This window comes from Chamaea fasciata, unplaced genomic scaffold, assembly GCF_029207755.1.
Source record: "Chamaea fasciata isolate MVZ Bird 193981 ecotype frontalis unplaced genomic scaffold, bChaFas1.0.hap1 SCAF_16, whole genome shotgun sequence".
Lineage (NCBI taxonomy): Eukaryota > Metazoa > Chordata > Aves > Passeriformes > Sylviidae > Chamaea > Chamaea fasciata.
The window spans coordinates 16,454,165-16,482,115 of NW_027094101.1; the positions used below are offsets into that span (position 1 = coordinate 16,454,165).

General features: G+C 42.8%; 1 protein-coding gene across 2 annotated transcripts; it reads left to right on the forward strand.

Moving 5' to 3' along the window:
- Positions 1-1,438: 1,438 nt before the first annotated feature.
- Positions 1,439-27,780, forward strand: GLYR1 (glyoxylate reductase 1 homolog). 2 transcript variants are annotated; one of them, XM_066198132.1, is made up of 16 exons: positions 1,439-1,505; positions 3,526-3,562; positions 4,490-4,569; positions 11,841-11,979; positions 12,551-12,793; positions 15,826-15,912; positions 16,796-16,852; positions 17,904-17,954; positions 18,094-18,167; positions 19,926-20,025; positions 21,188-21,298; positions 21,594-21,695; positions 22,779-22,941; positions 23,359-23,538; positions 24,006-24,130; positions 24,467-27,780. In XM_066198132.1, the coding sequence occupies exons 1-16, from the start codon at positions 1,468-1,470 to the stop codon at positions 24,539-24,541; spliced, it is 1,662 nt and encodes a 553-aa protein (XP_066054229.1). In that variant the 5' UTR covers positions 1,439-1,467; the 3' UTR covers positions 24,542-27,780. The 2 variants fall into 2 exon arrangements, with proteins under 2 accessions (XP_066054229.1, XP_066054230.1); XM_066198133.1 differs by having other exon boundaries at positions 21,597-21,695.
- The last annotated feature ends 171 nt before the right edge of the window (positions 27,781-27,951 follow it).

Genomic DNA, 27,951 nt, shown 5'->3' on the forward strand with positions numbered 1-27,951 from the left:
CCGGGATGAGACAAATTCCTCTGAGCTGCTCCGGCCATGGAATGCCAGCACAGTGAGATCACACTTTTAATGAGTAGACTTTAAGCTGAAACTGCATAGGCCAGCCCCTGGATTTCGGCTATAAACTGGTAAATTAAATCTGACTGAAGAGTTTTGTTTCGGTTTTTGTGTTTTTTTTTGTTTTTTTTTTTTTTTTTTTCTTTGAAATACGTATCTTAAATTAAAAGAAGTGCTATATTGAAGGCACTCAGGATACTGAGTGGGTTTTTCCAGCAGCCAGGATCAATGTGTGAGGAGAAAGGGGTGTGTTCGTGTGTGCTACACACAAAAAAAGTAAACCACACATTAAAAAGGCTGACAATGCTCTTAAGACTAATATGGTGCATCTCTTGAAAAAAGACAGGGGTATAGGAGTAAGCAGGAAGTACCTCTCTGATTAAGTTGACAAACACTAGTTTAGAAAAAAAATACTCGATCTCAATCCGCCCAAATTTGGCGGAAATAGCAGAGCAGTTAAACCACTTATAGCAGGGTAGAGTCGGGAGCTTATACCGAGGGGTTGTTCAGCACAAGGATCACGCTCGTGTCCGTTCAAGGCACCTAGACATCAGTTTCTGTGAGTCCACAGAGCAGAACAGGTGACAAGAATGCTTGAAAAAAAAGTGAAATTGGCTTTGTTAGATGGACAGAAATGAAAGGCACACGCAGCAAGTCATCAGGGAAAACGATACAGCTCCACAACAGCCGACCACATACAGCGTCTCCCCCTGCCCGGGAGAACGAGCGCAAATCCTATTCCAAACCCACCCCGTTCCTGGTGTGGCCCGCGGGGTTAGCGGGGGTACATATGCAGTCCGAGGGCAGCGTGCAGCAGAGGAGCCTTTCAGTTACTGCTTCTTGAGGGGAATTCTATCAACGGAGCCGCTGTTAATTCGGGGGTGCTGCAGTGCCCTTCGCTGCCCCGGCACAAACACGGGCCCCGCCAGGGGCGGCGGCCACCACCAGAGCGGCTCAGCAGAGTAACGCCGCACCAGGGGCACGGGCCGCCACCGGCACTTCCCGCGATGCGCTCGGCACACGGCGCTCCTTCCACCGACACTTCCAACGATGTGGTCCACACCGAGGTCCAGCGCAACAGCCCCTTCGAGCCCACCTCGGGCGGGTAACCCCGGGAGTGTGACAGAAGAGCCGGATGAACCCTACTGCTGCCTCTGCTGCTGCCTCGACCCCGGCCCCGCTCCCGGCCCCGCTCCCGGCCCAGGCACCAGTGGGAGCTGCCGCCGTCACGACTAGGAGGAAGAGGAGGAAGCCCCGGTCAGCCCGCCCGCCCACGTGACGGCCCGCCCGCCCACGTGACGGCCCGCCTGCCCACGTGACCACCCACCCAATGGGCGCGGCCGCCGCCCCCCTTCCCCTGCTCCCGCTCCCGGCAGCCCCCGCGCGGCACGGCCGGTCTGTGTCGGTAAGATGGCGGCCGTGAGTCTGAGGCTTGGAGACCTGGTGTGGTGAGTGGTGGTGCAGGCTGGGCGGCGGCTGCGGAGCATGGCGGGCCGGGCGCCTTTAGCGGAATCAGGCTGCGGCTGCGGAGACGTAGGCGAGGCTGTACCCGGCCCTGGGAGCGACGCAGTAGGAGCCGAGTCGGGCTGGGCCCCGCTGGGCGCTGTCAGCTCGCGGTCGACTCCGGAGGGCGGCTGCGGGCTGGGTGGGGCTTGGCGGGGCATTGGTGGGACGGCTGCCGGGTTGCAGGTATTGCCGCCGCCGCCGCCGCCCCTCGGGCGGTGTGGGAGGAGCGGCGGGAGGCAGCCCGGAGCCAGGGCACCGGGCCGGTGGGAGGCGGGCTGGGCTGTGAGCCGGGCCGGCACTGGAGGCTGGCGGGGGCGGTACGCGACGGAAGCTGTGTCAGATGGAGGGATGAGGGAAGCGGGACGGAAGGACGAGCGCTGCGGCGTTCCCATGTAAGCACGGGCTCACCTCCTGAGGGATGCGAGAAGTGTTAGAGATAGACGGTGTTTAGGGAGAGCCACGGCACCTTTTCTTGGTAATGCTTTAATGAAGCAACACAGCGTTTCGTTGCAGGTTGGGGTGTCCCTGTGGAAGCCCCCAGAAGCCATTTCCCCTTGTCACTGCGGTCTTACCCTCAGATAGTAAGAGCTGTGAATTTCTCTTTCCTGATCGGGAGAAGTGAGAGCATTCCACCGCGCCCTGTAAGCACTGATTAAGTGCATAGGTTCCGCTGTGCTGGATGGGCTAGGCTGTCCTGCCAGGGCTCAAAGAAGTAGCTAATTCCCCACACATAAATTCTTGCCTTTATACTGATAACACAGGTAAAAAGAAGCATGTGCTTCAGGCTGTGACAACTGCACCTCTCATCTGAAAACTTTACAGTGCTGGGAATTTGTCTAATTTATATAGCAAAATAAGTAAAGGTTAGTTACTTTTAGCATATTTTTTTCAGATGAGAATTTGGCAAGTGTTCTGCTCTCAGTGTTGGAATGCAGATTATCCTGCTTTAGTTTTCTATGTGACAGGCAGGTGCTGTCCTTAGAGCTGTCGCAGGGAACTTTAGCAATTAGACAGCAACAGCAGAAAGGATTTGCTGATTCTTTTTCGCAGGACAGGAATGGGAGCACTGAATATGAGATGTGGTCATGGTCACAGCTCTTGGCAGTGTTCCTGCCTGCCCCTGGCTTCTGAATCCTCTGTGCAGCGTTGCCATCTCAGGGGGCTGCTGTACCACTTGTTGAGAAGTTTTGTGTCAGGAGCTGTTGGGCCCCACAGGTTCTTTGCCCGTCTCTTGCAAGACATTTACTAATGGGGTTTTGTGAGTACTTGCAGCACAAGTCAGTGACAAGGGTGAACTAAGGATAAAGCTTACCAGGAAAGCTGGTGAGCTGAGGGTTAAGACTAATGTCTCTTCCTCCTTTGTGATTATTTGTAGTATTGCCTAGTTTTCATAATAGAAATATTTGCAAGTGTAGAAAGTAAACTTTTCTGCCTTTCTTTTATGGCTCTTCATATCTTAGTGTGGTGGTGAGCACCTGAAGAAAGTGATAGTGGAACACCTGTTGAGGGGATCTTGCCATTAATGCTTTCCTGTGATAATCAGAACCTCAGCTTTCTGAGCTGGGAGTTGGTGGCTGCTCTGCTCACCAGCTGCTCTAGACAGGTGGATGGAAGTTCTCAACCTGAACTTTGATCTGATTGCCTGCATCAGTGCTTTTTTTCAGTTCCAGGTAAAGAAATCTCCACACTTACAGTGCTGCTTTTACTCTTTACAGTAGTCTTGTATCTTGCAGACAGTGTAGCTGTTGCTCTTCTCTTCAGTCCAGCAAGGTCAAACAGACTATCCAGAGACCTGAGTTAGGTGCAGATGTCATTCATGTGTCCTGCCTTGCACCGAAGGTTTTGACTGCAAGTTGTAACTCTCTTAATATGAAAAGTGTGACATAATGTGTAAAAGCAGACCCTGAGATAGTTGGGTTTTTTCTCTGGTTCCAGTGCTTAATACTTTCTTTTTTTCTGTAGGGGGAAGCTGGGCCGTTACCCTCCATGGCCGGGGAAGGTGAGGTTTGCTTGTATTTATTGTTGCTTTCTTCGTTTTTCATGGTTTGTGGTTTTTTTGTTTGAGTGTGGGGTTCTTTTTGAGTTTTTCTTCTGTGTAGGGAAAGCTTTGCCTGAAGGCATTTCAGTTGTAGATTAATATTGTTTTTTTTTGTTTGTTTTTTTTAAACACATATACCCTACAAATCTAAAGTGTGAACTAGTTTAGGGCTTTATTTAATCTATTATCTCTGTCTGTCAGTACCAGCTGGTAGTTCATGTGTAATGAAGAGCAAACAGAGAGCCAGCTCTGGAACTGACTGCGTTTCCCAAATTTAGTTGTTTAATCCCTGTTGCTTTCTGCAAGACACGTTTCTTTTCTTCCATAGAAAGTTGGATAACAGTACTGTGTTAAATAATAGAAGTAAGTAATCTGGCTTGTCAAGATACTCTTTTAGAGCCGTGGTTTATGAGAATTATCTGAGGTAGTTTGATCCTACTTCCAGTTTGGTTGGGTTTTTTCTGATGAAAGATTTAGAAAAATGAATTTTTGTGCCATTTCTATAATTTCTACTCTGAAAGACGTTTTATGTTGTATGAGGGCTAAGCATGCTGAGGTAACGCCATGAGTGAGGGAAAAGAATTGTCAATGTGGTTGACAACTATAAACATTTGGTTATTGGATCAAATTAACATCTCCTCTACAGGTCTCACCTGTGTAACTGAATGATAGCTTTTCTTCTTACCTACATTTTAAACTTGGTAAGCAATCTATTCTGGGAGTAAAGACAAAGTTTAAATTTTAAGGGTTACCTAAGTGGAACAAGTTTTTAATAATGCCAGTTACCTTCCTAATCAGTCTTTAAAAACTACAGTAGCTGAACACTGGATGGTAAAATCAAAATTTGTCACTATATGATTTTTAATTTTGATTTTTAATCACCTTCAGATTGTTAACCCACCTAAAGACCTGAAGAAGCCTCGAGGAAAAAAGTGCTTCTTTGTGAAGTTTTTTGGAACAGAAGATCAGTATGTAATTACTTGTTTTCATCTGGGGAAAATATTGTACCACATAACGTGGATCTTTTGTGGAAGAAATATTTACTAATTTATTTTTTTTTTTTTGTGGAAGAAGTATTTACTAATATTACAATGCAATGTAGCGTTGTAAAGGGTTCCCTTTGAACCATACAATAAAAGAAATTCAACTATTATTGCATGCTATAGCTGCACAGTGGGGTGTATGAGGACTGTAAAAACTTAGCTTAGGATCTCAGTTGCTGCTGTGATGATAGCTTGCCACTTGTAGGTGTGACATGACTGTGTTAGATTTTAGTGTGTAACCATGAATGAGAAAGGGACTCAGAGTACCTTTCTGAGTGCTCTGAGTATTCTTTTTTTTTGTTGCCAAAGGAATAAAATTAACTATATAATTGCCATTTGTGAAAGAATGTGTGTCCTACCTGCTGACTGAAAACATTCTTGCTGTGCTTTTGGAAGACTTCACAGAATAAGTGAGCAGAAAGTGTTTCATACTTCCTTTTTGCAAGGCAGAGTTTAATGATTTCAAATGTGAACAAAATCATAGTTGACTTAGATTTAAATGATGACAAACTAGGGGGGAAAACCCAACAAAAAAAGCCCCCGAGAACTTGGATATTTTGTGAAACTGAAAATTATTTTGATAATATTTTCGGTTTTCGTCTTTATTTTCTGCTATTTCTTATTAAGTCATGAAATAAAGAAGAAAATTGCAAATATGTGTGGAAGACTAAAAAACCCTTTGCTTTTTGGAAGAAAGGTGACAAGAACTGACACCATTTGATGAATGTCTCTTAAGGAAGTTATTTTTCACTGCTAAATTATTTTTGCTTAATACTTAAAAATATTTTTCCATTAAGAAATGAGGTCTGAACTTGATGGAGTAGTAGTGAATGCTGCATACTAATGGAAGTGTTTGGATCTCCAGTAACTTGAGGCAGATGAAGGTTGATTTGAGGACGGAGAACATTTTTTGATGGTGTTCCTAAATATGGCTGTTTGAGCTAATAAATTCTGAGTTGAAGTGGATTATTTCTGTCCTAATTATTTGTTTTCAATTCTTGTATTTCACATTTTTGATTCAAATACAGATTTTTTTGGTGTTAAGACAAGCGGTCAAATGTCTTAGATACTGTAGCTGAGACTAATACATGACTGCAAATGAAGAGTTCAGAGCTGCAAAATAATTGGGTTTTATTACAAGATTCTAGAGCTCTGACCGGGGCAAATTCAGTCATCTGGCACAGAAAGGTGGTGTAGTTTTTGTAGTGTAGCCCCCTCCCCCCATATGGCTTGTGAAGTTTAATTATATCATGCTAGATAATAAATTAATTAGAAATTTCCTTGCTTTGATTGGCATACTCTACCTGAAAATTGAATAGAAATAAATACCATCACCTTTCTTTCAAATAATGTTGGTAGAAGGAAGAGAGAGAAGCTTGTGTGCCTCTTCTGTCCTGACTTGGAACTTCAAAAGACTGTGCTGGTTAGAACTGTGCTCTTCTAACCAGTGTGTTGCTTGAGAAAGTTGTCACATTTGAGCATAATCAGTGAGCCAAATCAGGAAAAATAAAAATTATTGCACTTAAAGTGTGAATAGAAAATCTCTTTACTTATTTTGTACAAGTAAACTATATTTACAAATACGTTTTTCAGGTGTGTGTATAAACAGGACTGGGAAATACACAACTAAGAGGATGTCACCACCTTACGAACAGCCTGAGGAATAGCAGAGTGCAGAGCTGTCACTGTTCAAGGGGTGATGAGGAGCACACTTACTCATACTGGTGGTGTAGTGCATGTAGCTTCTTTTTTTAACACCTCACTTTTTCTGCCGTGTTTATGCTGTAGGATGGCATTTCGGCACCATGGATCTATTGCTGCAGTTCTCGTATTACTGCCTTGACCTTTGAGGTTGAACAGGAGAGGATGTCATCATTGGCTGTTCACCTCTTGTCCAGTGTGTGTAAGGCAAAGATGATGCTGGTTGCTGAGTACAATCCCTCCCATGAACTGTTGAGGGTTGTTGCCAGCCAGTTTGTGGAGAGGTAGGCAGTCTCGAGCCCTATTTTAATTTCCTTCTGAGGAGTCCTAGGTGCCTTCTGTGGCCAGAAATGCCCCTGTTCCAGGTTTGGTGGAAATTGTTCCCTCCTGACTCATGTCAGGTTTTGGTTTGTCATACTAAAGGTTAAAGAGAAAGATGTTTAGAAGTAAAAATGGATATGCATGAGCAGAGGGGTAAGTTAAAAACATACTGATGAGTTTGGCAGTGGTTTTGGTGTAGTGTATAAGTTTTGGTTATTTGTGAAATTTTGGCTGTCTTATGATACAGCACAGAGGAAATGCATTTTCCTTTTCCTGCAAATTGATTACCGTGTACTGTGCCTGTGCAATGCTGCAGTGACTAAGGGAATAGATTAACTGGAAAGGTTTGAGTAGTTTTGGTCCAAGGCACACAGGTGACAACATGAGTGCATTCAGACTGTTCTCTAAGTCCTGGCTTTTGATAAATTTTCTACTGAGCTCTGTACTCTGTATGTTAATTGTGTTAGTGATGTTAGTTTCTCCTCCTACTTTTGGAGGAATGGGTTTTCTGGGAGATAAGGATTCTCTACCCATGAAAGCAGATTTTGCCTATGTTTAAACTGTGAAGGACATATATGCTTTACCAGAGTGAAAGCCACCTTGATGTTTATAGTAATGATGTAATATCCGTGTCCTATTCTGAGTGATTGTGTGCATCACACTTAAGGCAATCATGTAATGTCTCTTTGTTACCTTGTTCTCCAGATTGATAAGGAAGTTTTTCTGGTCTGCCTAGTAGTTGTTTTTCTCAGTGTCTCTTCTTAGAGTAAGTCACATTAAAAGGATTCTTTGTCTAAAATCAAGAACAGTTGTTGCTTCCTGCTCATAGACCTGACAAGCATCTAACAACATCCATTATAGGAATCTAAACAACAGTTTTAATTTTGTTTAGAAGTGCAACTTAAACGTCTTATCTGTGTTTCTAACTGTGCTTCTCAGATAGTATTTAAAATCCCCTTTTATTGTTATTTCCATGCTACAGTCTTGTTGTAGAAAATCTGCTGTATATGTATATTTATTGCTTTTAGTAGTTAAAACCTATACACTGGCTGGCCCGCCAGTGTGTGTCGTACAGTTCAAAATACTTGTATAATTTTTGGCCTGCTTACGAATTCATTATGACATTTGTCAGTACTAAAAATATCATTGCTTTGAAGGTATCTTTCTACTGTGATTCTATAGAAATACTAGTGAGAGTCCTGCAGCCATCAGAGCCGTGTGTACAAACACAGCCACTCACCTTCCTTCTCCCTTTGGTGTTCTGTAACAGCCAAATGGACTTGCAAGTTATGTACATCACAGTCTTAACAGGAAGCTGGGACAGCCTATTCTTACATACAGCCTTTTGAAGCATCAGTGTGAAGCTAAATAGGGTAGGGTCAAGGGACACTTCCTGACATATTAAAGAAAAAACGGAGGAAGCTTGCAATCTAAGATAAGTGTAATAATGCCGCCTGTTTCCATCAGGCACAGTGATTTTAACACAGCACTCATTACCTTTGCATCCTCCATGTTTTATTGGGATGAAAGCACCTACCCTTTTCTTCTGCCACTGTTTTCCCCGGTTTTCAAGGAGAGAGAAAATTCAGGATGTAGTCTTTCTGAAATGTTCCTTTAGGTCCTGACATCAGAAAACACTTGCTTTAAATTTGCCAACTGTTGGAAATACACCTTAGTAGTCTGAGGGGCTGGAGGGATAGGCAGAGCTGAGCTTGTGTTCCTGGTACTTCTCATGAGCAGATTATCCCATGCAGAGTTCCGTGTTGCTGTTGCAGTGCCAGATGGAATGTTGTTCAGCAATCTTGCAGGCACAGTACCATAGCGGAAAATCACTACAGACAAAACTCTTCTGTCTTGTATTGAGGAGATATTTTTATTGCACAAATTTGAAAAACCTAATACTTAATTTCCTTCACTATTGCCCTGCTTCTGGGTTTCTTCTAAATATCCCTTCCTTTATTCTAGAATAATGTGGTCATTTTTGTATTATTTTCTAGGAGTTTATGTACTAAGTTGCAGAGTTTAGTTATTTGACTTATTTAATTGATGAGGGTTGAGATGTTCCCTTTTAACAGAAGGAAATCCATCTTGATTTTTGTCGTGTGCTCACACACACTGGCCTTGTAAATTGCTAAGCAATTTTCTTTTGACTTTTAGAACTGGTTGTGTTAGCATTTAGTGTGGGCATCTAAAGTGCTACAGTCTAAAGCAGCAAAATTTTTCCAAGACTGTGGTAAACAGAAATTTGGAGATACAAACAGTGCCACTGTTTTCCATCCCTGGCTATAGGGTTTGCAAAAAGCGATGATTGGTGGATATTCTTCCATCTCACTTCTGCAGTTTATCATTAGGAGTTGGTATCTGTAGGTAGGAAGAGAGTGGCTGGAATGCTGCCGGTTTGAAGATCTCCTTGCCTCTGCCATGCTTCTGCCAGAGTTTTGAATCTAGTGTCCCTGCATCTCTCTGTGCCACTGTTTCCTTGTGACTGCAGGTCATTTTCATACTTGCCTCTGCTTATTCTAACTTTTGCGTATTATTCATGTTTTGAATGTGGATTTGGCATGAGCAGTGGTTTTTTAAGGGTGGTGTTTTGGAGAGGATGAAGAACAGTGTGGAGAAATGAAAAGAGGAAGCCATTGCTAACAGGTATTTTTATTACATCTTTCACTTTCCATATTACCCCATTCTTTATAGATGCCTTATGTCTGTGCAGCAGGATGAAGACAATTTCATCTTAAATATGACACCTTCAGTGTCATTGCTTATGTTTTTCTCGTGCATTGATTCATTGCTGAATCAAGAGAGAAAGTCGTTCCTTTTGTATGTTGTATCCTTGAGCCTGATCCAAATATTGGGCTTCATTGGCCTTGAAGGTATTGAGATCTTCTGTGTAAACATGAATGATGTTGTTTGGTGAAAAGTTCTTTTGTTTTCAAGTTCTTGAAACTGTGCATGCAATTTTTTATGGACATTGGTGTCAAAAGATGCTCATCTCTTACAGGAGCTTGTCCAGGTAAGTAATGCATAAACAAACTGGAAAGGAAAAGACCGATTTAATTTTTTTCCTGTTTTTTAAAAAGTTTATTTTAAACTGAGGCAGCATTTAGGATTGTTTATCACTTAATAGTTTGCCTCTGAGATCTCTAGTTCTTTGTCCTGGTGGATCACAAGTGCCAAGATTCACCTTTGAAGCCAGGAACCAAAAGGCTTTGTGCTTCGGGCTTTCTCCATACCAAAGGAAAAGGAATGAGAAAGAAAGCTAGTGAACATGTGCAGTGAGGAGGGGTAGGATGTGCAGAAACCTAAGAGAATGCCCTGAGAGAAAATAACTTATTTTTATTTAGAAATTGTACTGTGACAACATTTAAACATGCTTTTTTATACTGTGGTCCAAAATTTTGTTTCCTTTGTACACGTAATGAAAGGCTTCTTTTGAGCTGGTGCTCTGTGGTACTCAGGGATGTTTGTCACTGTTTGTCATACAGGCAGGCTTTACAGTGTAAGGTAATTTTAAGGTGTGTTTCACAGTAATGTCTGGGCAGCTGGGAGAGATTCCCCGAATAGCTGCTGGACTCAGACTCTAGTCTGAATGCAGTGATTTGACTTGTTATATTAAGTCAGTTCTTGCACAAATAATGTAAACTAAGTGAAAAGATTCAACTTTGCATTCAGGAGCCCTGGGTTCTTTTGAAAGGATGCTGGCATTTTCCACAGTCAGTTCCAGCAGGAGGTCTTGTCTCTGCAAATGAGACCCAAAATGTTTCTGTTTACTTTCTTAAAGTTGATTCCTGATGACAAGCAATTTACAAACAAATGCTATTGCCAGTGAGGAGAAAGGTCCTAATGAAGCTATAGAGCTTATTTTGTGAAAAGAGGACAATCAGATTCAGCAAACATTACTATTATTTTTTGATGTTTTGATCTTCGTGTTTAGTTTAACTATATGACATGGTGCATACAGTGCCTGAAAATGCAGCTATTAAATCCCTTTATCTGCTTACAGGAGCTAGACTGCGCTGGGGAATATTTAAAACCTGTAATGATAGATAGTCTATGTAACATAGAGACATCTGGGTACAAGAAAAAGTGTGATCGTCCCATTTTTCCTGTGTGCTAAGAAGTATCATTGGCCATACTAACTGAGGGAAGGGTGTTCAAAACTTACGCAGTTCTGTTTTCAGTAGGGTGGAAGTGGCTTTGTAACAGTGTGGTTGATGAGCCTGAGCTTGAATTTGAGGAGGGAGGAAGGTGGTTTAATCTCTGAGAGCCACAAGGAATTCAGGCATCAAGGGAAGCAAAGGCATTTCCTTAAACCTCACTGAAGAAGTGGTAGAAGAGCTTGTTTATGTAAAGGAAAATGAAGTTGTCACCCCTACTTGATGACTTAACCATTTGGTAAATGTCAAGAAGTCTCACTTAGCCAGAGTGGAAACAGGGAAGTAATTTGATTTTCCTTGAAGGACTGCAGTCTTAATAGGACTGCGGGTTAATGCTCTTCTACTGTACAAGTCAGGTTATCTTAAAATAGCAACAGTGGAGGAAATGGTTACTCTTCCTCAGAAACAAAATTGTTGTTTTCATGCAGAATACCTGAGTACATCAGAAATAAGTGCAACAATGAGCTGTGGCTTGTATTTATTCTGTGTGGTGATCTCTGTAGTGAGAGACATAATTTTGGGATTTTTTTCCTACAGTTTTTTTTAGACACCTGTGTACTCAATGTATTTGATCCATGGGTTGATAGCTGAGAATTCTTAGGTGAACTTTGCTTTCTACAACCTCTTGAGTGGATCTGTGGTATTGACTACCTGGAGGCACGGGACTGTGGGTCTTCGTCATGGTGAAACAAGTGCAGTCATGGGGCTGCCATTGTTTTAAATGTGTCCTGTGATCACATCCAAAAGCTGTTTTGCTGATAGAGAGTAATGCTTAGAAAAGGACAGTGCTAGACTGAGAGGAGATAAAACTTACAGAAATAACAAAGTAAAAGTGGCAGAAGAAAATTCTCAGTGAATGCCGTAAGGGCAGCCCTTCAGTTTCTAGATAGGAAGTGAGTTTAGACTGCTGTCATCAGTAGATCTAGGGGAGAATGTGTAGCTGTGTGTTTCTCAAAGTGGGATGACTGTGAAAGCTGCTGTTTGGAGAATATAACTAGCTTCTTTCTTCGTTTCAAGTGCTTGGATCAAAGTGGAGCAGCTGAAGCCTTATCACCCTCACAAAGAGGAAATGATAAAGATTAACAAGGGTAAGCGCTTCCAGCAAGCTGTGGATGCTGTAGAGGAGTTTCTTAGGAAAACCAAAGGCAAGGACCAGGTGAGTGGGTTCTTTTTCACTCTGTGCATCGAAACAGGTCTTGGCATGAATGATGATTAGATGTGTTATTATGTGAAAGGAGTTTGTTTCTCTAGCAGGTTGAGGAGGATTTTGTTTCTCTTCCTTTGGTTTTTGGGGTTTATTTCCTATCCTCTCTTCGTCCCCATTTAATCTTGTTTGGTGGGGAAAAGTGATTATTGGATTACTAAGTTATGAGGAAACTGAGGAGGCTAATTGATCTGCTTGTGATGATTTTATAAATCAGTCTTAACAATTTGGTATCTAGTAATCTTGTCTTTAGTACATTGGAAGTGCATGCAGTCCTGGCAAGTCTTCAGGTGGCCTGTTCTGTTATGTGCTAGCTTAGACTGGTGTGTTTTTGCAGGAGAACTAACCGGGAACTTCACTCACCAACTCCAAAGGGCTAACAGATGCGTAGTTTTCAAGTTACTGTGCTGTTGTTTTCCTTGATAGTAATCAGCACAGAGTCCTTCACATCCTTGGTTTTGCATGAGAATCATTCCATCTCTTCTCTTCGTTCCTTACCATCTTCTATTCTATAATCTCTCAGGCGTCTTCCCATAACTCCACTGAAGAGAAGAATCGGCGTAATTCCAGTGAGGAAAGAGGCAAGCAATCTGCTGGTGAAGAGAAATGCAAAGCCAGTTTGTCTGAAGGAAAGGTGAAGAAGGGCACAGGGGAAGGAAAAAAGAGGGTCTCTTCTGTCTCGTCAGAGAGAGGATCAAAGTCACCCTTGAAAAGAGCCCAGGATCAGAGCCCCCGAAAGCGGGGGCGTCCACCCAAGGATGAGAAGGTTTGTGTTGTGCATGTCCGCCAGTGCCCGTGGACTTGGCAGCTGGACTTGAGGGCTGGCTGGCACCTTGACTAACAGGCCAGCAGGAAGAATCAGTTCAGTATCCCTTTTTTAAAGCTTTTCCATGTTGCTACTTCTAGACCATTTGGCTGCCTGGTACCCTTGGCAAGCATATTGTTGATTCTTCCTGTGATTTTTACGAGTTAGTTACTGTGAGTGGCTCTGTTCATTCCTTTGAGAGGGCTTTGGAAGCTGTGTCAGGAGACTCCATTCTTTGATCTTGCCATCCCTCGAGTTCAGTTTGTGTGGGAAGGATTAGGAAAGAGATACGTGTCTTCATCTGGCTCCTGACTTCTCCCATCTCATGATGATATGATCAGGTGATAAGTAGTTGCTCAACTTCAACCTCAGTACTCACAAAGAGTGACATGTTCTTAAGGGCTAGGGCTTAAAGAAGAAATTCATAGCCTGGGGAATCCACCAGAACTGTCTTCATTTCAGCTTCTGTGCTTTAGGATATGTTCCCATCCTCCATTATAAAGGAGCCTTAATATTTTAGTCCCACTACTTTCCTGATATTTCTCGATGTTGTGGCAGCACTTTGTCTACCCTCATTTAGAGTTCCAGCTTTTTTATTATGGAACTTTTTATTATGTTGTGGGTCTAGATCTTCCTATTCCAAATGGATATTTTATTTTGGTGGATTATTACAAGTCACATCCTCCATCAGAGACTACACCTGAAGACAACTGGGAGATGTATACTGAAACATCATACAGCAACATGCTTGCTCACCTATGCTTCAAGGGGACCATGTTGTGCTTCGCAGTCTTTTCTTTCAGTCAGGATGCAAGTCAAGATGGTGGTCTTTGCTCTCCAGAATTGTGAACAGATTGGCCTTCGCTGCTTGAACAGCAGACTCTCTCTTGATGTAGTAAAATGAAGCTGATCAACTCAGATATTAGCTGTGAAGGAATCATAGAATAGAGTCATAGAATGTCCTGATTTGGAGGGGACACACAAAGATCATCAAGTCCAACTCCTAAGGGGTTAAAGGAAATACTGGCTCTTTTTTAGCACCAATGTCTGTGAAGTTAGGCTGCAGAACAGATCCCGTCAGTTTCTTCTTTTGAGGGAAGTTGGCAGAGGGAAGGAATGGATGCATATTTGTGAATTATAACTAATAATTACAGGACTGGTTGTGACTGATGCAGGAAAATGCTTGATTGGTAACGTAATTTTCACTTCTCTAAGTGTCTTCATATAAGCATGTTGTGTCTCCACGTATTTCTGTTAAAATAAGCCAGAGGATCTTTTTTTTTTTTTTTTTTTTACTTGCAAAATGATTCTGTGTCTTTAAGCTAGATTAATTCCAAAATTGATGAAAACTAATGGCTGGGGAAGTTCTGATTGTGCTGACACATTGCACACATAGGTGTTAACTACCTCAAGACATCAGAGTGCTTTGAGTGAGCTAATTGTAGTAGTAGATATTATTTTACTGGCACGTGACAAGCGGACTGGTTTTAAAGTTGCCACAGTGTGGTGGCCAGCTGTGTGATAACTGCCTGGCCACAAACCAGGAAATTAAGCAGAATAAGGTAGGAAAGTAAGCCTTATAGCTTCTGGAACGTGACAAATAAAATAATTGCCATAAAAATGTAACAATACTGCCTTAATACTGTTTTTCAGCTTTTGAAATTATTTTAAAATCTTGTCTTCTTGCCTTGTTCTTTTAAGTTCCTCATGTTCTTAGCCCTAGAGTAGAAAACATTTATGTTGTTGTCCTGAATTAATGTGGTGCTAGGATTTGGGTTTTTTTTCTCTCCATTTTAGTCCAAAATCTGGCTTCCAAGCAAAAAGGATGCATAAAAATTGAGAATTCAGTTATTGGTGAGTTGTGCTCTGGCTAGAAAAGCTCTGCGGCCTTACATAATCATTCACATGCTCTTACTTTTAAGCTTATATGAATATTTTTGAAGGAGCAATGGAACTTCATAGGTATTAAAGCAGGTTTTATCCACTCTTTACCAGCTGAAGTATGCAAGACTCTCCCTAGATGCTACAAGGTTGGCGAGTGATGTCTGCATTGTCCTGCTAACACTTGGACAGTTGTATCATTCTGAGTTACCTCTAGGAGTCTTGCTCTGGCCATTTTTACAAAAAGTGTTCTTCTCTTGTGCTTCAGTGTGTATACTAAGGTGTATTGTGCATTTTCAGGAAGTAATTTTGGAGGGGAGATAATGTGACTCCATTTCTGAACCCTCATTTCAGAGGAAGACAGCACATATTATGCAGAAGTCCTGTACATTCTCTTCATGTAGCATAAAAACCTAGATGTCTATAGCATATGTCTATGACCTACAGCATAAAGACCTATTTTAACCTATATGTCTTAGGGAAATAAAAGATAAAGTTTAATCTGCTCAACAGTAAAAGCCCCAGTATGTTAAGTACTATCATGATATTACGAACCAGGGACTGTGGAGCAGATGGGGCAGCCCACATACCAGTTTGTCTCATGGATTCTGCAAACTTGAGCAGTTGTGGCTGTCAACCTCATGCTTTGAAGGTTCTCCTGATAACAGGTAGGCTATTCTGTTATGACAGGATAGGATTAAAAGAATTAAGACCTCTGCTTGTAATGATGTTCTTCACTCATTTGTTAAGCTTTTTGCATCCAGTCAAGATAAATACGGGATCAAGCATGTTTGTTTTCTGCTCATTGCATAAGTGCACAAGTGGAGTGATTCCTCTTAGGTGTGAAGAATGGACTCTCCAGAAGCCATAAATCTGATTGAATTCCTTTGCTAGTAGTTGATGTTTTCCTCCCCTCACCTGTGTTGTTAATACTCTGTGTTTAAATATGAACGCTCATGGAAAGGCCTCTGGAATGGAAGGGCTCATGGAAGGAATGGAAGGCGTTTGTAGTGCTTTCAGAGCTCTCTATGTGTGCTCAAAGTGATCATCGTACTGTGATCAGCCCCTGAGCTGGTTTTAAGCTCTTTCTGATCGTCTTTCTGTCTCCTCAGGACCTCACAATTCCAGAGTCAAGTACAGTGAAGAGAGTGATGACTGGAACAGTGGCTGGATTTAAATGGCCACCGAGTGTGAGCGAGGTGAGAAGCTTTACAACCTCTAGGATCTGAGTTTGTGGCAGCAAGTCTAGAGCCTTTTGTCTGGCTGTGAAACAGCGAGATCTTATCTTCTTGTGTCAGAACATACTGCAACGTAACAAAGCTGAACAGTAACCCAGACAGTTCAGAAATATGCTGGGAAATCAGATTTCTGTCTCTGTGGAACTATTTGCAGATTCACACTTAGCTTCCTGTACTAATGTTTACACTTCTTGTTTCAAAAGCATTTCTGGGACTGACTTGCCTAAACTGGAGGTGATGTGGATAGTCTCTCCCTGTCTGAATACTGTCACATGGGGTGCTTTCATTTGATTTCCTTCACAAGCAGCTTTTGAAAACCTTTTGATTTTGTTGAATAAATGAGTGATCAGTAAAGCAGAATAAGAGCAATGTGATTCCAGGTTACTATGTATGATGCTCACTGGGGAGATGAGGTATCTGGGCCTGCAGTCCTTGTTGCTGTTAGGATGGGTTTGCTTGGCATGTGGCAATCTCCAGTCAATTCCCAGAATGCTGTTTTATGGAATTCCTTGGAAGCTGGAAAAGAAGTGTTTTCATTTGTTTGGGAGAGGAGGAAGCAGAATATGAATTTTCTTCCTCTCATGTTAATCTTGCTTGTATACTTCTTTGATTTTCCTACAGATGTACAAAAATGAGGAGTTTGGTTTGAATGGCTTCGGTTTTGAGAATAAAACGCGATGTAAAGTACTTAATTGAAACAGGCTCCTTGTGACAGCTGATACATTTTATATTTTCCCCCTTATGCTATTGTTCTCATGCAGCTTAGGAGAGCAAGGGAATTGTGGTGTGGTCACTCAGTGACTCTCTGGATTTGTTTCTGAGGCTGTGCTTTCTGTCTTTGTAGCCTGTGAAAGACAGTGATCCACATTTTCATCACTTCCTGCTGAGCCAGACAGAGAAGGTAAGGATTTGGCAGGCAGGATCATGCTGCTGGGTAGCTTGGAATCCTGCTGTTTGCTGGAGCTGAACACAAGGAGTATGCATAAAGAACTCCAGAGTTCTGTTCTTTATGGGCTGATAATTAGATTACTTGAAGTCCTTCCAAGCCTTAAGATTTAGAGGGATTTAGCATTAAGTACAGTGAATAGTTCTAAGTAATTCAGAATTACCTAGCACTGGTTTTTGACAGATCTGATGTAAAAAATGGTGTAGATTGAATGGGATGGACAGGAAAGCTTTTTTTGTGTTCAGAAATCCTGTTGTTTGATTGTTTTTGATGATTGTCCTATCAGTTTCTTCATCTGGATAGGCTTGTCAGTTCACTGAATGTTGCAGGAAAACTTCCAGGACCAGAAAAACTCCATGTCAAATACAGCCAGTTTATCTCCCAAGAGTCAGAAGCCTTGCAGGATTTTATGTTTAGCAGTGAACATCAGGAGGAAAAGGAGAGATCAAATTAAGCATAAAAGGATTTGTATCTCGCTGAGGATCTGGGCAGAACCAGAATGATTAAGAGCTCCCAACAGTTTTATCTAGACAAGCTCACAGTAAGCAGCACGGGGAGGAACAGCCTTTACCCTTCGCATTTGTAGAAAGCCGCATGCCTTCTCATATTAACCAGAAGGTTTTAGTTCCACAGCTGCAGGGACATAGTGACTGTAGGTATGAGGCTTCATGGCAGGCTTCAGAGAGCTAGATGTAGGAGTAGGAATGGCCTGGATTCTGGTGCCTCCAGAGGAGCCTGCTGTAGGAGCTACAGAAGGGAGTTTGCAGTGCCTCTGTTAGAACACAGGCTGAACTGCTGGGGCAGGGTGGGAAAGAATGATCTTAATATCTTGCAATATATTTTAGGTTTTATTTTCTCCCCTTGAGAGAAACCCCAGAGTTGTCCTGCTTTGAAGCAGTTGGGTGGGTGGTCTGCTTGTTTCTGTGGTACAAGGATATGGTCTGTTTGCTTGGCAGAGTAAATTAGCACTGTCCTTTCCCCTGAATGCTTTGTCTTCTCCATACAGCCAGCTGTCTGCTATCAAGCCATCACAAAGAAGCTGAAGGTTTGTGAAGAGGTAAAGCAAATCTTCATTCTGATGGATTTTTATTGTTATGAGGCCTTGCAGTTTTTCCAGAGCTGTGCATTATGTTGTTTCTATTATTATTTTTCCCCTCTCTCTTCCCCACCCTCATCCCCCTGGCCCGCTCCCTTAGGAGACAGGATCCACCTCCATCCAGGCAGCAGACAGCACAGCAGTCAATGGGAGCATCACACCTACAGACAAAAAGTAAGATCTCCAATACACTTTAGCCATTTCTTTCGCAGTGCACACATGCAGCCACTCTCCAGCTTGTCACTGAGAATGAATAAACCTAACATTTCCCTTTAACTGCACATTCCCTCTGTCCTTGTGTGAAACTGTTTTGGGGTGCAAGGTGGGGAGGCAGGCATCTAAAAACAAAGGGGGCTGTACAATACAAAATTCACAGTAAGTTCTGTCCTGGATACATCTGCAATTCAGAGTGTTTCTGCAGTTGCCCTTTCCAGTAGGTCCCACTTCAGGATGTTAGCAGCAGTATTCCTGGGTGTCTTATGAGGTAGGAAGATAAAAGGGGATTTGTCTCCAGTAGTGCCTCGCAGTTGACTGGGGTTGTGTAATTGCTCTCCTGAGCATGCAGACGACAAGAGGAAGAGGGAGGTGTGTTCCCCCATCACAAGAACTTTGCTGTGTAGCATGTGAGCTTTCTGGTTTCTCCTAACACCCCCATTCTCCTTTTTACGATGAGAGAAGCCTAACCTGAGCTTCCTGTTTTGCTCTTTAACTCTGTTCAAATTGAGTTCAGGCCACTCTTGCTGTTGCAGCAGTTCACATGGGATGTCAGGTCTCACCTGTACTGCAGGAGAACAAAAATAACAATGAAGCTGTTCAGGTTAAACAGTCTCTCAGGAAAGTGTGTCTCAGAGGTGGGTTGGGAAAGAAGGAATATCTCTGCAGGTTTAGAAACTTGAAAATAGGTAGACCTTATTTGGGCCATGTAAGGAACCTGTAGTGATTTGCTCTGCCCTGTCTAAATCAGTTTTCTTGGAGAAAAGGCAGTATGGTTAGCTGGGAGAGGACAGGTGGCTTGTGAAAACCACAGTGTAGCTGTAATGTGGCTTAATTCTGCAGAATTAATCGTGGATTTGCCAGGTGGATTCTGTTGTGAAGTTACCCTGGATATAACAGAATGCTTCAGAATCTCTCTGAAGACTGTGGAGTTTGTGGGAAGCTGCATGATGGATAAAAAGGTTCTTGCGGCAATATCTGCAGAGGAATTCCTGTTGCTGGTGATTGTAGGGACTTGGTGGTGTACTGTCTTGTTTTTGAATGGAGGGAGCAGAACTCTTTCCAGTTTGTGAGAGGAAGGGAAGACTGTTTTCTCTGACTGATGGTGACCTGTACTAGCCTAATAGTTCCTTTCTTCATGTGTCTGAAAAGGCAGCTGTAGAGCAGGGACTAGGACTTTGGTCTTGGCATGATGCTTAGCCCCGTAGTCTTTGCTAGGCTTTATTAAAACTAAGATGCTAATGTATCATTCAATTATACAAGCAAGCATTGCATGTGTGACTTAGTTTTAAAGTCAGAAGATTAATTAAGCGAAACACCCGATCATTTCTAAACGTTCCCTTTAACTTCAGTAAGACAATGACTGTCAACAGAAAGCACACAAACAGCAATTTTAGTAAAGAAAAACCCACACACAAACAAACCACCCCAAACAACAAAAAGAACCCAGACCATCCAAACCTTTAATATTTAGGTGATCTTCTGAAATAGGCTAAAGACTTTCTTCAGGAAATTGTTAGGGATGCTTGCTAAGCAAAATAAATTCCAGCTTGCTTTTAAAGCTCTGTATTTGCACATTGTAGCTGTGGCTGCAGTGGAACATGTTTGTTTGGGTATTTTTTTTGTGCTGGTGTCCAGTTTGCTCTTCATCATTTCCAGCACCATGAGGAACTGACACTGATTGTTTTCTCTTGCATTAATGTTTATCTATACCCTCAGGATAGGATTTCTGGGCCTTGGTCTGATGGGAAGTGGCATTGTCTCCAACTTGCTGAAGATGGGTCACACTGTCACTGTCTGGAACCGGACTGCTGAGAAGGTAGGCATGTGCTTAAACTTTTCCTAAACATTCAGTTACCCCCTGTTTCTCATGGAATCATCTGTCAGTGATGCCTGGGAGAGGATGCCAAAGAAACACAAGGATACGCTTGTCACCTTGTTCTGTCCTGTTTCCTAGGTGCTTGTTGGTGGGCACAGGTGACCAGGTGCAGTTGTGGTCTGTTCTAGTGTGGTCACTCTTACGTCAGCAGTCCCACCCCACTGCCTTTTTGTGTGAGAGGAGAGAGTTGTTAGAAAAATTACACTCTTGTATATATATGTGTTGAAGAATGAGGTGTAACATGCCTCTGAAAATAGTGCTGATGGGAATAGCCATGTTGGTGTATTGTGCCAAGAAGGCCAGGTGCAGGGAGTTAGCCCTAGAGATTGAGGTATGGTAAAATGCACTGCTTAGCCGCAGGTTAGTCTACATCTGTTGTGCTAGTCATGTGGTAACAAGCGTTCTGTCAAAGACCTGCTGTATCATGTGACCAGGATGGAGAAGGGCTTTATGGGAGTATTCAAAATTAAAATGGAGCTTATATTGCATTGGACTTACATATTAGACACTGTTACTCTTTGTAGTGGAAAAGGAAAGGTAGGTATCTGGGGGAGGTGTGGTACTCCTAAGATGCTGAGGAATATCGAAGCAGGAAGAGCACTGTGGTTACTTTGTTAAAAGGGGATTAAAATATTTATGTTTTCAAGAGCAAAACATGGCTGATATGAGGGGATAAGGTAAGAAGGAGCTAAGATTTTGAAGCAGCAGCCCTCTGAAACACATCAGTCTCAGCTGTGTATATTCCTGTTACTATCCAGTAACACATTTTGCTATGTCCTTTTACCAATCCCTAATCTCCCTTTTTTCCCTAATAATTTCTTGTCAACATTCTGACTGTTTCACCTAAGAGTTTTGTTTCTTTGTGTCTTTCTTTCAAAGTTCTTCACCTGTTTTTCAGAAAAGCTGCATAAGAGCCACGTGTGCGTGCGTGTGTGTGTGTGTGTAGACAAAGCAACAGAAGACAAAGTTGCTGTGTAATTAACATAACTAACTCCTTCGGAGTTGTGTCCAGCAGTGTAGTTTTTTTGTAGTCAGCAAAATGCAAAGAATCCATTTGCTCTGTATTTAATTTGTCTTACCTTTGGACTTGTGGCTTTTGCAGTGTGATTTGTTCATCCAGGAGGGCGCACGGCTGGGAAGAACCCCTGCTGAAGTAGTCTCCACCTGTGACATCACGTTTGCCTGTGTATCAGATCCAAAAGCTGCAAAGGATGTAAGGATTACCTCTTATTTTACCTCCGCTGGTTAGACTACCAGATGACAGTCACGGAATGCCAGTTCTGATTCCTGCTAACCACAGTAGCCTGAGTCATTGTATGTCCTGAGTAGTGCAACTGTGTAAAAATAAATGTCCCAACAAAAATTAAGCATTTTAAGTGTTTGAGGGCAGGTTCTGATAACTCTCTGGGGGTCTGCTACTCTGCAATGCCAGGCTCTGCTGGACTCCTGCAGAACTGGGGTTTCTCTGCAGACACCCTATTGCTTTACCGCTCTTCTGTTTTCCACAGCTGGTGCTTGGTCCAAGTGGAGTGTTGCAGGGGATTCGCCCAGGGAAGTGTTATGTAGATATGTCCACCGTGGATGCAGATACAGTCACAGAGCTGGCCCAGGTAATCACCAAACTGAGCCTCTTAACAGCAGCAGCTGTTCGTTCAGCAGCAGTTTTGCAGTTTGTGTTGCGTCAGGCACTTTATTACCTGTTGGTAGTTAAACTGCTTCTAGAGGTCTTCGGGCTTCTTCTGGGAGAGTCTCAAGTTCCAGGAAAACAAGACAAAATAACATGATCAAATCTTGACCAGCAAATAGTGGTGGATGAGATGTTCCCTGCTGATACCAGCAAAGCCTGTAAGATTTGGCAGAGCTGTTACCTAGTACCAGGGCAAAACAAATAGCCAAATTTTTATCCCCTGAGAAATATTTGTAGACAGGTTGGTATTCTGTAGCAAACTGGAGGATAAAACCCTGTCTGGATTAATGACTGATAAAATGCATAATCTGCCTAGTTCAAATGCTCTGGTTGGGGAAAATGAATGTCTTCACATTTCACTCTATAGAAATATTATTATAGGACTTCTGTAGAAGTGTTCTTCCTTCTGCTGTGGTATCTGATTTCTTTTTGGCATCTTGATTGTTCCCCACTGCCCGAAGGCAGTGTGTGTGGTTTTACAAGAAAAAGTGAGGGGCTGGTTTTGGTGAAGTTTTAAGTAGACATGTTGGTGATGTACTAGTGATGTACTAACATCAATTTGGAGAATGCAAATCACCCATATTAGTGAGTGTGTGGCTGAAGAGATCTGTCAAAGGCCTTTCCTCTCTGGGAAAGAGGGGGAAATGTAATGATCAGTCTTCTGGAATTCTTAGGCCACATATACACCTTCAGCATTGATCGCTTGGCCAGTGTAGGGTGCCATCACTAAAGCATGTCAGTTCAGCTGCTTAAAACATGCACAGTAGTGATGGATGTAGGAGGGTCTTGCCTGGAGTATAAGGTCAGCGTTTGGTCTTAAGCACACTTTGCAGGATACAGTGTGGTACATCACTGTTCTTTCCTTTCCTGTTGGAGTTATTTGTTCTGCTGAATCTGTTGGAACTATTTGTTCTGCTTTAAAATTCTGTCCTTATGGGCGGGATTGCCCTTAGTGATGTTCCTGCTGCTGTTCATGAGCTGCTAACCAGAGATGCTTTTCTTCCAGGTGATAGTGTCCCGAGGTGGTCGCTTTCTGGAAGCACCAGTGTCAGGAAACCAGCAGCTCTCTAATGATGGAATGCTTGTGATCCTGGCAGCTGGCGACAGGGGTTTGTATGAGGACTGCAGCAGCTGTTTCCAAGCCATGGGGAAGACCTCTTTTTTCCTAGGTAATTGAAACGTGGAGGGTCTGATAGCAGTTTCTTAGTGCAAGGACTGCGAATTTCACCAAGGAGGCTGAGATGCATATGTCATCTTTCCCTTCTCTTTTTGGGCAGTGTGGGAAATTGGCCTGCTCCTCTGGAACTTGGCTAGTTTCAGAGCCTGCAGGCTAGGGGGTTTTTTTTTAATGCTGGCTCGTTTTGGAGGAACTGTGATGCTTTTGGTTTTAAATCATATTTTCTTACGATTTCTCCATTCCTTTGAGTGCTTGGAAAATGGGAATATTCTCTGAAGCCTTTCAGGGCAAGGGAGAGTTGTCAAGTGCTTGATGCCAGGAGTCTAGCAGTGTTACTGCTGTGTGGGCTGGGGAAGCAGGGCTGCTATTTCTCTTCTGGAGGAATCCTAATGGTGTGTCTCACTCCCAGGTGAAGTAGGCAATGCTGCCAAGATGATGCTGATTGTGAACATGGTCCAAGGCAGCTTCATGGCAACAATAGCAGAAGGACTGACTTTGGCTCAAGTGACTGGCCAGTCCCAGCAGACCCTTCTGGATATTCTCAATCAGGGACAACTTGCCAGCATCTTCCTGGACCAGAAGTGCCAAAGTAAAGTTCTCTTACACTGTTTTCCTACAGGTCATTTTTTACAATCTATTAGCTTTTCAGGTAGTGGCGAAAGGTAGGAAATTACAGTCCCATCTTCATCAGCCTGGGATTGTGGTTATTTTAAGCATTCTGGTAATGAAGAACTGAATTTCCTTTCCTTTCTCTTCATAGCTGGGACTTCTGAGAATATGAGTTAGGACTGCTTAGGGCTTAAGTTAGGATTTCATTGGGGCAGGGTAATAAGTGAAATGAAAGGCAAGCCACTTAGAAATCTGAGCTTACTTTGTCAATGGGCAGTAGTGACATCATCTGCTGTGGCCGTATGAAGATAGAGAGTAGAGAAACAGGAGAGCTAAAGGTAGGGATCAGCAATGGAAAGGGAGATTGGTGTTGAATTGCAGCCCCCTGCAGCGTGGGCTTGGCTTACTTTTGTCATGCTTACTTTTTGCATGGGTTCTTCTCCACAGATATCTTGCAAGGAAACTTTAAACCTGATTTCTACCTGAAATACATACAGAAGGATCTTAGATTAGCTATTGCACTGGGCGATTCTGTCAACCACCCAACTCCCATGGCAGCTGCTGCCAATGAGGTAAGAGTGTTCAGTGTTCAGATGTGTTCTTCAACATTTATTCAACAGAGCCTTTTGTCAACCAGACACAGTTCTAAAAATTACATCATCTCTGCGACAAGGGAACAGTGATTGAAATACATTTTTACTAGGGTGGCATTGGATTTGTTTTGGTTGTAGAGACCCTTAGAATGTTACATCAGGAAACACAGAAAGACCTGGCATTTTCTGATCTGCACTTGGATTATTTGACATACTGTGCAGCTCTCTGGTTGCAGTGGTCAGCAAAGGAGTTTTTCTGCTGGAAAAAGGCTTCACACAAAAGCAGGCTCTGATCCTTTTCTGATTTCTCTTTAGGTCTATAAACGAGCAAAAGCACTGGACCAGTCTGACAACGACATGTCCGCAGTGTACAGGGCCTACATCCATTAGGCTGCACCCTTCTTACTGTTCATACAATGATTATTGATTAATATTATTATGATACTGGGTTTTAACTCTGGACCAGTCCATCTGTCTTTCCATTTCCTTTTATACACAAACTTTGAGACCTGCTGCAGTGAGCCTTCCACTGTGGCAGGAGGGGGGAGGAGGGGGCTCGGATTGTTGCAGTCTAATTAGAAAAATCCATGCCATGCACTGACAGTCATGAGACGGAACAGCGGCAATTGTTGAGAAGCTCTGAGGCAACTGCCAGAAATCTGCTGCTTGGCTGCTTTAATTTTCCTCTTTGTTTGCTAGTCCAGGATGCTGTTTCTAACAATCCCTTTTCTCCTTTGCTGTGAAATAATGCAAGTGTTGGAGTCTGCATCAAGGGGACAGGGTGACATACATCCCATCTACCTGTGAATATCACTCGAGTCCTTGGTCCCAAGTAAGGTGAGGAGCATTCCTTCTAATTAGCCACTGCTAGAGAGCAAAGCACCTCCCATGGAGGAGAAGGGCAGTTCCAGAGGGTAAGGGGAGTTGAGTGCAACACAGTCTTGATTCAGTTTCTTTTTAGACTTCCACTTCCCCAGCACCTTGATGGAGGAATTCCTGTACTGTTAAAGACAACACATTGCATCCATGTCTTCCCCTGTACAGACAACTACAGCTTAGGGTACACAAACTGTACTGAAAATGGGAGAATGCCAGTGTCAATGAGGCTCCTGAAAGGCTTATCATAGCCCATCCAAAACATCATTGGAAAGGAACATGCTTGCATAGAAAACTGCAAGAGAAACAGAGCCTACGAAACTGGGCTAGAGATTTTGCTTGTTCCTGGCTTTAGCTTATGTTCCTGCTTGTTTGGTTTTTTTAACCCTTGTAGTCAATTATTACAAAGGTGTCTTGGATTACAGCAGTGTCACAAGCAGAGTGGTGAGTCTGAAAGGGGGGAGAAGAATGATCCAAGAGATTGAGATTCCTGAGCTCCCTTCCACGCTCTCTGGCCCTTTGCATGGTTGTTACATCTCTCAGCCTGTTTGCCCATCTATAAAGGTGGGTGATGGTTACCTACCTCACAGGGATACTTTTGTGTACTTTATATGTGTCAGATTTTCCATACATGTTCTTAGTGTTACTATTTTGGGTACAAGATAGCACAGCATAAGCCTTCTCCCTGTATCTGTGAACTCTGCTTGTGGCCAGACACCAACCTCTAGAAAGACCAGTAACTGAAATTGAGGAGGCTAAGACCACTGCTGAGCTTTAGTCTAGAGATGGGTGGCATGAACTGCATATGCCGAGGCTAGAGATCAGAGGTGCTCTCAGTGTAGGTGGCAGAGCGACCCAGAGTCCAAAGGATGTCTGTCACTAAAAATGCACAGTGTGGCTTGGTTTTTTGTTTTTTTTTTCTTTGTTTTGTTTTGGTTTGGGGTTGTTTTTTTTTTTGTTTTGTTTTGTTTTTGTTTTTTGTTTTTTCCCCAGTTCTCGGTATTAGCCTTTTGAGAGTGTTCTTGCATTTTAAATGTGAGTGTTAGAAAAATGCCAATGAGAAACTTTGGCCAAAATCACTTCTCAGTGGTACAATATCCTTCCTCCCTTGGGCTGGGATTCTGAAAGGAAAGAAGACTGATTCAAATTAGGCTATGTTCCTGACATCTGCCCCTGCCACCTTTTTTTTTTTTCCTACGAACTTAATGCCTGTGTAGGGAAATTTCTTCTGGGTTAGGATTTCTTACCAGTCCTGCTTTGTGCAGCATGTGTGTATGGTTCAGGGGCACCTTGTTAAGAAAGACAGTGTCACATAGTCATTTTGAATCACAACATCTTATGCCTCACGCTGTAAATGTTACTTTGAGTATTTCACCCTTGTGGGCTAATGCTGTATTTTGCATTACTTATGTAAGGTGGTGAACACCTGGCAACAGAGCTGTCAGACCTCACTGCCTGTTGGCCACTGTGTGTGGGCGGTGGTAGTTCTACAGCCACGTTCCTTTGGCAATGCCACTGCCGTTCTGCATGTAGGTATTCACATTAAATATACATAAAATTGCCAGGATAGCTAGCGATTGACCTGCTTTGGCACACTGTTCTTCTCCACCCAGAACTCCACAGTTAGCATCTGAAGTCCGTTGTTAAATATGCCACAGTAAAAAAAAAAAAAAAAAAAATTCTCACATGAATTACGCATTGAGGGCATCTGTGGGTTTGGGGGCAGGAGATGAGACTAAAGGAAAAAATCTTTTGGGAGGAAGGACGTACTGTCCCATGGGCAGTTGAGAGTGAACTGTGCTGAGTCAGTGCAGTGGCATCCCCCACCTGTCCCTGCCCTCTTGGGGCCAGAGTGACAGTGAATGGGTGTGAGCAAAGGTAATGGAGGATCTTCGTTAGTTTGTGGTGCCTCTGGATACAGGGAAAATGCCAAAGGAGATCTCAAGTCTGGTGACAGGTATTTCATAATGAATTCAAAGGACCAGTCCCTAGGCAGCAGCTCACTGCTGCAGGGTTTGTTTGTAGAAATACAGTAGTTCCCAGAATGGAGATGGTTATTTCTGTGGGAGTGGCAGGTGTGGACTAGTTCAACACTGTAATTTATCCTGAGAGGGTCTGACTGCAGCTTCCAGCCATTGTATATAGTGGCTGCAGTGCTGCCTGGACAGCTGTACAGTCACAGGTATCTCCAGGAGGAGCAGGAGGAGACCAGGAGCTCTGATGTGGCTGTGAAGAGGAGGGATGGAAATGAGGGAATCCATACTGTTCCAGATGCCGGTTGAGATTGCTGTCAGTCTCGCTCAGATTCTTGTATTTATGTCTGTAGCCTCTGAACATGGATTTGAGTCTGTTTCTAGGCCTGAGATTTGGGGGAGGGAAGTGGGGTAAGCAGTGGATTGAGAGATGCTCTAATAAAACTGGCTAGTTAATGTTGTCCTAATATTGTTGACGATTCTGTAAAGTTTCTTTTTATGAAGATTGGTTTTAGCAGTTTGCTTTTTTTTGACTTCCTCCTTTTTAAAGAGAAAATGTGACACTTGTGAAAAGCTTGTAAGAAAAGCAGTTTCCTTTTTTCTTGATGATAGATCCTGTAGTTCATGAAGGTTGTGAATTTTTATTTTCCTGCCTTGTTTTTAATTAACATTTGTCATTCAAAATAGGATGTGTGAAAATGTTTAAATGGCAAAGATTTTTTTTTTGTGCAATTAACAAAGCTACTGGCAAAAAGAATAAAACCTTTCTTGGTAACAGAATGTTCTTGTGGCATTTTCTGAAGCCTGTCAGAGCTGTCTTGGGACATTAAGGAAGTTTGTGTTCCTCAGAACATTAGAAACTCAGAGCTGCTGAAAACCAAATAATCCTAAAACCAAGTAATCCTGAGAGCACTTCAGTCATTGCTGAAGCCTGGAACTGTCAGTGGGGCA

What these genes read in the sequence shown, in the direction of transcription:
- GLYR1 (XM_066198132.1), top strand. Translation starts at nt 1,468, where the DNA reads ATGGCGGCCGTGAGTCTGAGGCTTGGAGACCTGGTGTG. An exon ending in AGGCTTGGAGACCTGGTGTG is followed by an intron (nt 1,506 to 3,525) that starts GTGAGTGGTGGT and finishes TTTTTTCTGTAG; the next exon opens with GGGGAAGCTGGGCCGTTACC. An exon ending in CAGTCACAGAGCTGGCCCAG is followed by an intron (nt 21,696 to 22,778) that starts GTAATCACCAAA and finishes CTTTTCTTCCAG; the next exon opens with GTGATAGTGTCCCGAGGTGG.